This window comes from Budorcas taxicolor, chromosome 5 (assembly GCF_023091745.1).
Source record: "Budorcas taxicolor isolate Tak-1 chromosome 5, Takin1.1, whole genome shotgun sequence".
Classification (NCBI taxonomy): Eukaryota; Metazoa; Chordata; class Mammalia; order Artiodactyla; family Bovidae; genus Budorcas; species Budorcas taxicolor.
Genome location: NC_068914.1, coordinates 163895911 through 163907735, shown reverse-complemented (window position 1 = coordinate 163907735; position 11825 = coordinate 163895911). Strand labels below are relative to the sequence as shown.

General features: G+C 52.7%; 1 protein-coding gene across 1 annotated transcript; it reads left to right on the top strand.

Annotated features, from left to right (window-relative positions):
* Positions 1-5125: 5125 nt before the first annotated feature.
* LOC128048788 (ubiquitin carboxyl-terminal hydrolase 17-like protein 6) lies at positions 5126-6727 on the top strand. Its single transcript, XM_052641213.1, has one exon. The coding sequence runs from the start codon at positions 5126-5128 to the stop codon at positions 6725-6727; it is 1602 nt and encodes a 533-aa protein (XP_052497173.1).
* The last annotated feature ends 5098 nt before the right edge of the window (positions 6728-11825 follow it).

The following is an 11825-nucleotide window of genomic DNA, read 5'->3' as shown; positions in this document are numbered from 1 at the left end:
TATTTCAGCAAGAACCTTCTGTGATCCTACCACACAAAATGAAAATAAAAACAAGACCTATAAATTAAAGTTAAAAACTTTGTACAGATAAACCAGGTTGAAAAAAGACCTCAGAAAGGGAGAAGAAAGAATAAAATGAAAAAAGAAAAAAATAAACTGACAAAGGAGATTACTTCCAAGACTATTTGGGCGCTAAATAACTCAATAAGAATGCACAGCCCAATAAAAATGGGCACAACCAAAACACTCTTCAAGTATATGGATGCTAATAAAAAATGAAGATGCTAAAATAAACGTCTCCTTTTAGCAAAACTACATGAGACAATGGAAATATCAGAAACTCACAATAGTGTGTGGAGAGTGTGGTGAAAGGGGAAAGTGTTCACTGTGGTGGAATTAAAGAACACTAGAGAAAGGCCATGGATAGTCCTCAAAACAAACAAACAAACAAACAACTGGAAGTGAACAGCTAACCCGCACTGGCATACCATAATAAAACCACCACTGAAACAGGCATGAATCCAAAATATACTAGTAAATATACAGCAAGCACTGTTTATCAGCCAAGGAAATAGGAAGGAAAAAGACATTGATGACTGTGGGATCAATGTGGAATATATAAAAAGACTGTCGAACATATAGCTATACAAGAACTCATCTGAGTCACTTGCAGTAAAGGTGGATGAACAATTATATCATAGAAAGTAAATGAGGAAAGGAAAAGACACAGCGGGAATCTAGAACATGATGAAGAAACATTTACAGTTAGTACAAGGGAAAATAATGAAAAAGGCTACATAGAATGGGGCGGGGGGAGAGAGGAGGATGGGAAAGAGAAAATAGCGGGAAAATAACGACCATATAAAAAGAAAAGCCGGGGAATGCACTGTGGACTCAAAGTGAGGCCTGCTATAATTAACACCTGGATAAAACAGGTGGTCGGGTAGAGAGGGACATGAAAAAAGTACAGATATTTTCTTAGGACAGAAATACATACACTCATTAAAATACAATTAAAAGTGGGATTTGGAGAAATGGAACATTCACAAAACTCTAAGGGAACTAGGAGAAAAGAACTAAACTAAAGTGATGAAAATGAAATGAAAGCTACTAGCACAATTTAAGAAGGCTGAAACAAAATGGTATAACACAGTAGTTGAAACTTGGACTTTGAAGTTGTACGAAAACAAACGGTAAACTTAAAATACGAAAACAAACTGGACGCCCCTGCAGGGCGCTGAGGGCCGCGGTGGCTGCTAGCATGGGGTTGAGCGAGGGGCCGGCGGGCTCAGCCCAGAGCGGGCGCCTCCTTCACCCGCCAAGTCCAACGCCGGGGGCCCGGCTGTTGCGGCTCCCGGGGAGCGGGGGCCGTGCGGGCCGCAAACCCGGAGAGCGGCGGCTGGACCGAGGCGCTGCGGGCCGCCGTGGCCGAGCTGCGCGCAGGCGCCGTGGTGGCCATCCCCACCGATGCGCTGTAAGGCCTGGCCTGCTTGGCGAGCTGCTCGGAAGCACTGGGCGCCGTGTACCGTATCAAGGGCCGCAGCGAGACCAAGCCGCTGGCCGTATGCCTGGGCCGCGTGGCCGACATCTACAGGTACTGCCATGGGAGAGTACCTGAGGAGCTCCTGAAGGACCTGTTGCCAGGACCGGTGACCCTGGTGATGGAACGCTCAGAGGAGCTCAACAAGGACCTGAATCCTTTCACTCCTCTTGTAGGCGTCCGGATTCCTGACCACACCTTCATGCAGGACTTGGCCCAGGTGTTTGGGGGGCCACTCGCTCTCACCAGTGCCAACCTCAGCTCCCAGTCCAGCCCTCTGAATGTTGAGGAATTCCAGGACCTGTGGCCTCACTTGTCCTTGATCATTGATGGGGGACCAACTGGGGACGGCCAGAGCCCAGAGTGTCGACTAGGCTCAACTGTGGTTGACTTGTCTGTGCCTGGAAAGTTTGGCATCATTCGTCCTGGTTGTGCCCTTGAAAGTACTTCAGCCATCCTCCAGGAGTATGGGCTGCTCCCCTCACATGGATCCTGCTTGTGACACTCTGGAGGAGGGAAGGCCCAGTGACTGGTGCTGGACACTATGTGTCCAACCGCTGGTAGTTGGCAAAGCCTCATTTGCAGAGGCTGCTAGGGCTATAGTGTTAGTAGTCTGACCTTTTAAGGCAGAGTTTCTTTCTGAACTGTATAGACCAGAACTCAGAAGCTGCTGGTTAAGCCTCACACCTGGTTTGGGAGGTTATAATAAGTCCATTCCTAGGAGAGCCAGGTTTCTTCTTCCTTTGATTTTTGAAAAATAAATAACCAGTTTGCAATCTAATGAGAGCCTCTTATCTGGTGGGTAGTGGCATTTAAGGTCCAAATCAGCTAATGCATCAGTTGATGCTTTTTTAAGAGTCTCAAGTGACCAAAGGCACTTTGTGCTTCTGAAGTCGGATCCAGGTTAGGATAAAACCTGTGGAGCCATAGGCCAAATACTACTTCCTCTGAACCAGGGCTGGTTCTGTGCTGTAATTGCCTGGCAGAGTCATCATTTTTGTCTAATGATGGGAAGTAAGCTCGGTTGGGAAGGGGTGTCCAAATTATTGAAGAATGTTGGAAAACCTCTGCTGTTCTTTTTAGCCACTTTTTTCTTATTTATTCATAATACAAATTATAATTTCTTATACCTGTAATACCTTTATTTAAATCCAGTGTCTACTCTGCAGCCTTTATATATAAAGTATTAAACATAATTATTGTTGGGCATTTGAACTTTGTTTTTTCTTTAATAGAAAAGAATGCTATTAAACATCTTTGTAAATGTTTAAAAAAAAAAAAAAGAAAAAGAAAAGAAAACAAACTGAACAACTAGAAAGACACCCTACACGAAAGAAAGAAGGCTGAACCAACAGGAAGAAAAAAAATTGTAACTTTCATACTAAGTGATCTGTACGAGAATTTCGAGACGTGAATGTATAAGCCTACATTGGTTATCTTAAAAAGACAAGCAACAAAAAGCAAAAAAAGAAAATAATATATAAGCATGATTAAAAGAAGAAAGCAAAAAGCAAAAACAAAAAAGGAAAGGAAAAAAAGGAAAATAAAAAAGACAGGGAGAGAGAAAAGGAGCTGAAGAAATGAATCCAAAGTTGCAGCAAGCCTATGTCTTTCGAAATGAGCTTGCTTTGGGTCTCGACCAATGGTCCTGAAGGGAGAAAAGCATATGTGCCACTCTCCCAGCATCTTTTGGTGCTAGGACCCTGAACACTAGAAGAGTGTCCAGTGAGAAGCATTGAAATCGGAGTGGACCTCACTGGAGAACAAAGTTGAAGCAAGGGTTTATTGTCTGGGGAGGGATTGTCCTCAGGCAGCGGTCTGGGGTGGGGAGACCCCTAAAGGGGAGAGGGTAGGTGGGCAGACATGTTTCCAGAAGTGTGTTAGGATGTGAATGGTGAGCCCATGGAATTCCTCTGCAGCCCGCATTTGTGTGCTGAACTTGGAAGGCCTGCAGTGAATCTCTAGCGGGCAAGGCTGGAAGGCCAATGCCCCCGAATCATTCTCATCCAGAGCCCTTTGGCCCAGGCGGCCAGGTCAGAAGTGCGTGTGGGGCTTTGCCGGGGTCCAGCCCCCGCAGGATCCAGGGGAACCTGAAGGAAAAGTGGCCTCGGCAGATGATTTAGAGAGAGAAATAAGGAAAGAATATTGTAGATAAGAAAATAGAGGAGAGAGAGAGGCTGATATTCCTTGGTTTCCATAGAAAGTCAATAAAACTTCGAGACAAGAAGTTTGCCCCCTTCACGGAGGCCACAGGTGCCTTCCGGGTCTCCCGAGTGAATGAAGATGCAGAACCTCTTCCCGTTCAGGTCTTAGAAATCCGGGCAGATAAGTGAACGCACGGAGCCTCTATGCTCCAAGGATCAGCCTGAAAAAGAAAGTAAGAGAGAAAAACAGAGAAAAAAGAAAAACACAGGGTTACCAAGCTTCTTCAAGTGAGGCCCATTGTTTTTATTTTCAAAAGGGTCTTTTATACCTTTACTTGTACATAGAGGGAAATGAAAGATGCAAAGTCATACAGAGTCAGCCCAAACATTACGTCTATTTTGTCTTTATCGAAAACAAGATTATTTCTGCAAACCTTTCCCAAAAACAATATTGTGTACATTATCTTCTGGCCTTGGAGGCCTGTGAACATTTTATGACCCTCTTTTGATAAAGGCTGTTCAACCAGAAAACTTATTTTCCCTTGAAATGTTTTTTCTTATATTTCTGATCTATATCAGCCTCACAAAGTATTAAACAAGTTACATTCTCATGGAGCAAAGGTGCAGCGAGTTACAAGAAAGGACCAATCAGCTCAAGAGTCTGCTGTAGCTAATTTCAGGCTGCACCTGTTTTTCTTACTCTCCAACTATGTTAACTAATGCACTCCCAGGTGCACAGTGGATTAGAGATATGGGAACTTAGCAACACGCATTGGCCCAATAAAGAAGTCCTATGCCTAGTACTACTCGAATAACTTTTAACTCTTTGAAAGGCTCCATGTTTTAGGCTTTCCATGCCTCTCACAGAAGGGAGGCTGTAAATAATCATATGATTAGCTGCAACAGTCTGGATATATTTGCCAAGCAAGATATAATGCTAAAAGAGGGGGGTTTGATTGGAAATATTTCTCTCATGTACAGGAGACTTATAAGCTATAGTCCCAAGATGATTTCCTCCAGAGAAAAGTGGTCAGGAATAGCAACCAGTTAATGTCAGAGGAGATGGTGAAAGTCATGAAATAGAAAAATGGACAGATTCGGGTTTTGGAGTGGATGCTCGAGAAAGACTAGGGAGCCCATTGAGTTCTGAAGACTTGCTTAACAGTTCTCTTCCACACGACCTTGTCATGGGTGGGATCTTCCGGGGTGGCTCCAGGCAGGGCTTTGCCAAGGGGAATTCCCCGAGAAAACTGTTGGTGGTTGGATGGTGGGAGTGGGAGTGGGCATGGCCTCAATTGCCTGAGCGAATGAGGAGCATGCGGGATGTGCGGGGTTAGGGCGGTGGGGAGGCCCCCAAAGGACCGAGGGGGCGGGTTTCGGGGCCTTTCTGGAGCCCAGCATCTGAGGGAAGGAGGAATCGGCGTGCAGCTGCAGGTAAGAGATGGAAAAACACTTGGGCTTGGTTTGCAGAGACCAGGGAGCTGCTTCTGAGCACAGGGGAGGTGTGCGCCCGGCTCCCTTCAACGTCTTAGCCGGAGGGCAAGGTTGTCGGGCCAGCGCCGCTGGTGCGGATGCCCTTCGGGGACCCTCTGTCCCTGAGGGGCCGTCGCCGGCGGTCGGGCGCCCCCAGCGGGGTGACTTGGCTCCTGGGTCAGCGGGGCTGGCGCGTGGCCAGAAAGTCGCCCTGAGTTGGAGGGGGCCGTGGGGGGTGGGCGCTGGGCTTCAGAATCTGGGGAACACGTGCTACGTGAATGCGGCGCTGCAGTGTCTGAGCCACACGCCGCCCCTGGCCAGCTGGCTGGTGTCCCGGCAGCCCGCCACCCTCTGTCCGGCCGGCGGCTGCTGCACGCTCTGTGCCATGCGAGCTCACGTGACCCGAGCCCTCCTTCACGCGGGAGAGGTGATCCGGCCCCGCAAGGACCTGCTGGCGGGCTTCCACAGACACCAGCAGGAAGATGCCCACGAGTTTCTGATGTTCACTCTGGATGGCATGCAGCAAGGGTGCCTGAGTGCATCCCAGCCGTCGGGCCACGCCTCCGAGGACACCAGCGTCGTCCGTCAGATCTTCGGCGGGACGTGGAGGTCTCGGATCCAGTGTCTCCACTGCCTCGGTGTCTCGGACACGTTCGACCCTTATCTGGACATCAGCCTGGATATCACGGCGGCTCCGAGTGTGGAGCAAGCTCTGAGAGAGCTGGTCAAGCCCGAGAAGCTGGAGGCGGAAAATGCCTATGACTGTGGCGTTTGTCTCCGGAAGGTGCCTGCCACCAAGAGGTTGACTTTGCACAGCACGTCCCAGGTCCTGGTGCTGGTGCTGAAGCGGTTCACACAGCTGAGCGGGGCCAAAAGGGCTGAGGAGGCGCGCTATCCCCAGTGCCTGGACGTGCAGCCCTACACGTCTGAGCGGAAGGCAGGGCCCCTGGGCTACGTGCTCTATGCCGTGCTGGTGCACTCCGGGTGGAGCTGTGAGCGAGGACACTGCTTTTGTTACGTCCGAGCGGGCAACGGCCAATGGTATGAGATGGACGATGCCAAGGTGACCGCCTGTGCCGAGACTGCTGCCCTGAGCCAGGGCGCCTACGTCCTGTTCTACGCCCGGGAGGGTGCGTGGGAAGGGGGCGCTGGGCGAGGGGCGGCGGCCCCCCTCGGGGCTGACCCCACAGACCCCGGGCAGCCTGCAGGAGACGCCAGCGGCAGAGCTCCTGGGTCGCAGGAGTCCCCGGGGGACACAGAGGCCGAAGGGATGAGCTTAGAGCAGTGGAGACGCCTGCAAGAACACGACCGACCGAAGCCGGCCTTGGAGCTCCGCGAGATCCAGGCTGCCCTGCCTGCCGGCGCAGTCGTGATTCACCGGTCCAGACACGGAGGAGGGAGAAACCGCCCGCCGCCCGCACAGGAGCACCACCGGCTCGACCGGCCCAGCACGGACACCCCGGCTCCGGGGCCGACGGACGTCGGCCAGGGCCCTTGTGCCAGCGGGAGGGCCAGAGCGACCAAGGGGAGGAACAAGAAGCCGCGGCCATCTCTGGGGCTGTGGCGGTAGGCCGGCTCCGATGCACGTGCGTGCAGACGCCCAGGCACACTCTGTGTGCGGCACGCCCTGGGCGACGCAGCAAGAGTGCCGACGAGGAGCGAGTTCCTCTCTGGCGGTGAGGACGATGCGGCCTCCGGGGAAAAGGCGGGGCCTGGAGTGAGCCCGGGGTCTCGGCGTTCCCGGGGAACGGGTTCGTGCCCGAGCGGCTCAGCTCTCGAGGGCTGGCTCTGCTGGGAAGTCGCCGGAGCGAATGGGGTGCGTGAGCGGGTCTGAGCACAGTGTGAGGGCCTCCCACTTCTGCGAGCCTGGGAGAGTCCTCTCTGGATGGGACTTTGGGTGTGGCTTTGCCTTTCTTCCCCCGTCTCCAGTCCCTGGCCGCGCCGCTGGCCTCTGGTGAGTGACGCGGCCTGGAGACGCCTCACAGAACGCTCACAGCCAGCCGAGCAAGGAGACGATCTCCGGAGCCCTTCGGGGCTGGGGGGGGGGGGGGTGGGGTGGGGGTAGGGGGGCGGGGGGGGAGGTGCAGGGAAGAGCGGATGCAGGTCCACGAACCGTGTCCTTCCGGCCGGCCAGGCTCTCGAAAATGCCCCAAACGTCGAGCAGCGTCTGCGGAGAAGATGGGCAGGCGGTCTTTATGGGTGGCTGCCCTCGGGAGGCCTCGTGCTCCTAGGCAGAGTGTCCGGCAGGAATGAGGCGGGGATCCGTGTGTCCCCGACAGGACGCTCATCCGCAAAGTTCCCTGGGGCTCCATTTCCGGTGCAAGGAGTATGCTGGAGAAGCGCCGAGTGCCAAACAGGAGAAGCGATCCACGATGCCATGAGCACCACCGACGGCACCGCCAGCACCGACACGAAGGTCGAGGGGAGAAAGGCGAGCCAGCTAGTCCCAAAGAAACCTCTCCACCAGCATTGCACCGGGGCCTAGGTGGAGATCCGTCGCGCAGCGTTCATTTCTGAAAGCAAAGGTCCTCCCCGCACTGAGGAAAGACCCGAGCCTACCCTAGATTGGGATAGCAAGACAACTGGACTTCCGACTCTGCCCGTCCTGCCTGGCAGTCAGCTGTCTCTTCCAGCTGGGCCCCGGACAAACGCCGCTGGACGCGAGGAGATGCGGCCGGCCTCCAAAGTGCCCGGGGCGGTGGGGGAAACTCTCCTCCCCTAGCTGCTTTCCCGACTGCCTCATGATTCCCGTGACCCGGTGGAGGGGGGCCTGAGGACCTTTATCGATCACCTCTTGCGTTTTATTTCTGTTTCTTGGCTGACGGCTGCGAACCCCAAACCCTCCAGCAAAGGGCAGACCGGGAATGTGCGGTTTAACATCTCAGACCTCGAGGGACAACTCTGGCTGCTGACTGCGCGAGTCGGCGTGGCAAGGAACAGAGAACGTTCCGATGGCTCGTTTTCCCCGCGTGGTTCCCTACAGCGCGCCATGCCCTCCACACGCGGAGAGGAGAAAGAATGATGAGCGGTATCTTCCCCCAAGAACACGAACAAGCGTGCCCCGCGCGAGGACGTGGAGCCACCCACAGCCCTCCCTCATCATCACCACCCATCTTCCTCCGCCCCATCGTCTCCAATGCACTTGCTGCTTGCCCCACCCACCCCCTCTGGAGAAGAGGAAGGAGGAGACGGAGGAAAAGGAGAAGAGTGGCGACTGGAGCGGCGTGGCAGAGCGAGTGGGAAGGTGGCCTTACGCTGGGGCAAATCCGTGCCAAAGCGAGAAAGACACTGGCTGATCTCGCTTCTCTGTGCCAAGGGAAAGAGGCAAGGGGACAGCAAGGGTGTGAGCACTTGGACGATAAAGCACAAAGCGGTAGGGTCCTGGGATGGGATGGGGAAGCGGGACGTGGGAGGGGTGCAAGAGGCTAAGGAAGAAAGCGGGGTCAGGGCCGTTCTCTCCTAGGAAGGATCAACGGAATCAACGCTTCAGCTAAGTATGTGAAACACGTGGACCGTGAAACCCCCATCGTCCTGGAAGGCAAGCATAATGTCCAGGACGGGAGAGCAAACAGACACACCTGTCCCACACCGAGAAGGAAAGCGACAGTCATCCTCCTCCAGGAGGGAAACCTTTTGTATACCTTGAGTTATAAGGCGTCTTGAGCCCTGGAATGGGAAAGACGACTGTATGAGTCCACTAGTGTATATAAAATAGAAAAAGAGAATAAAAGCAACAAAAAAATAACAAAATGAACACAAAATTAAAAAAATAAATAAATAAATAAATAAATGGAAAACCAAAAAAAAAAAAAAAAAAACCCTCAAAAAACCCAAAACAAACAAAGAGAGCAACAACAACAACAACAATCAGAACAAATGGAAGAAGGAAAAGGAAGGAAAATAGGCAACGGAGACACAAAAGGAGCTGAAGCAATGAATCCAGAGTTGCAGCAAGCCTATGCCTTTCGGAACGAGCTCGCTTTGGGGCTTGACCAACGGCCCTGAAGGGAGAGAAGCATATGTGTCCCTCTCCCGGCAGCTTTTGGTGCCAGGACCCTGAACGCTCGAAGAGTGTCCAGTGAGAAAGCCTAGAATTCGGAGTGGACCTCACTGGAGAGCAAAGTTGAGGCAAGGGTTTCTTGTTGTCTGGGGAGGGGTTGTGTCAGGCAGGGGTCTGGGGTGGGGAGACCCCTAAAGCGGAGAGGGTAGGTGGGTGGACATATGTTTCCAGAAGTGTCTTAGGATGTGAATGGTGAGCCCTCGGAATTCCCCTGCATGCATGAATTCATTCATTTCATTTCAGTTTGTAGTAACTAGTGTTCCTCTCTTGGCAACCCCGTGGACTGCCGCTCGGCAGGCTTCCGTACCTTCGCACAGTCTCAGAGTTTTCAGTCTAACATCCTTGGTGTTGTTGGCTCCATCCTTTGATCTCATAGTCTGTTGCTTTCTTTTCCTGCCTCAATCTTTCCCAACATCAGGGTCTTTTCAAATTAGTCATTTCTTTTCATCAGATTTCCAAATCATTGGAGTTTCACCTTCAGTATCAGTCCTTCCAGTAAGCATCCAGGACTGATTTCCTTTAGGATGGGCTGGTTTTACCTCTTTGCAGCCAAGGTACTCTCAAGAGTCTTCTCCAATACCACAGTTTTCAAGCATCAGTTCTTTGGTTCTCAGCTTTCTTTGTAGTCCATTTCTCTCGTTCATACATGCCTATTGGGCAAACCATAGCCTTAACTCAAAGAACCTTTGTTGGCAAATAATGTCTCTGCTTTTTCATATGCTGTGTTGGTTAGTCATAACTCTTTTTCCAAGGAGCAAGCATCTTTTAATTTCCTGGCTACAGTCACCGTCTGCAATCATTTTGAAGCTCCAAAATAACATAAGCTGAGTTCTCCGCCACAGCAGCAAGGAGACGTTGAGGCAGAAACCCCCAAGTAAGCCATTTCTGGCTCACAGACTGTGAGCAGGTTAGTAGGCAAGGTTTCAGAGTGCAGTCTTGGACTAATGCTGTCAGAGAGGAACAGAAAGCACAGTCTACCAGGAACCAGGAACTGACCCCACCCGCGAGCACCGTCGCCCACCAGCCTCCCTCCAGACACAACGCCCACATTCCCAGCCTCAGCTGGCGGCTCACTGCGGCCCCCATGTCTCTGTGTGAGGGCCGCCTGCTCTCAGACGCGCCTCTCCTAGAACTGTGCCGGCCCAGCGCCTTCCCTTCAGCCTGGTCCCCGCAGCAAGGCGCTTTAGACCCTCCTGACCAGTGACTCCAAGCCCTCCCTCACAACGCCCTTTTTTATTTTCTGTAGAGCTCTTGTTCTTTTCCTTGCCCTGTCTGGGTTCCATACTTTTCTCTTTCTTCACTCCAGACCGAGAGCTCCTTGAAAGGCAGGGGCCACTGGTCATTTTCAGCACTGTCCTCGGTACCACTGAGTCACCTGGCATAGTGAGTACTCACAGCCTGGGTGCTGAGTAAATAAACGGGAGGTCCTGGGGCTCCCCTTCCCCTTCTGTCCAGGTCAGTTTCTTGAGATGATCACTCTTACTAGGAAGCACATGCTGTTTCTGAGGCGGGAGCATGGCCACAATGACCTCCGCCATCCTTTTTCTCTCTCCAGTTGCTCCAGCAAAGCTCAGCCAGCAGCCCCGACCTGGTGCCTCCTGGTGGCCCGCGCTAGCATTGCAGGACTAACCGGAACCTTCATTCGAGTCTTCAAAGCGGAGGCTCTCCAGAGTTCCAGAGATGAAAGTGTGCTTCAGGCAGGCTTCCAGGGCTGTGGAGAGACCCAGGAATCGCCTTCTGATGTTTCATTTCCTCTCCTCTCTTTGGCGTTTAGTTCGCTCGTGTTGCATCCTCGGCTCACACAGGACGATGATTTCCTCCTGCTTTCAGATGAGAACCTCTAGAACCCGGCTAGGGCTGGTCTCCTTTCTGGAACCCTGACTCGGAGTCCACAACTGTGCCCTCTCCTGCTCACCACAAGCCCTTGTTCCTTCAGCTCCTCTCTCGTCTGAGGGGCCTCTGTGAGTGGAAAGCATTTTTCCAAGCTCTCAGAACACAGGGGTCAAAGGTGGAGAACCGAGGTCGACAGATTTCCCAAGCGTACTGAGTGAACCCTTGGGGGGTGCAATAGCAAGCACACAATGTTTAGGAAAGGAAAGCAAGTCCTTCTGTCCTGTAGCACCGTCTATACTGGGGAACGGGGTGTGTGCTCGGCCTGGGTTTAAAAGCCCGGAAAGGTGGACTGTGGGACTGAGCCAGTGTTCACTGGAGAACCCTGTGGAGAGGGCCCACGCCCAGGCAGGACTCAGGGAGCGTGGAGAATCCCCTCGCGCTCTGGGCTTCTGGACGCTTCGCCCATTGCCAGGCGCGGGGTGTGCAGGCCCCTGCTCCATGGCAGGGCTGCCTCCAGCCCTTCCTGCGCTCCCAGCACTGACACTGTGTGCTCTCTTCCTTTACCATCTCACATCGCCCCCCACCATGGACCCTGTTTCTGCTTGTGCCTGCTTGTGTGAGCATGAAAATGCACAGAGAATAATGGCCCAAATGGGGCCAGGTTGGGAGAGTTCACCAGGAACTTAGGGTCTCTCACTTGCAAAGCAAGCATGAAGGATAGGACTGCGAACTGGCTTAGGGAGCTGGGGTCCTCGCCTTCCTACCGGCCTCTGCT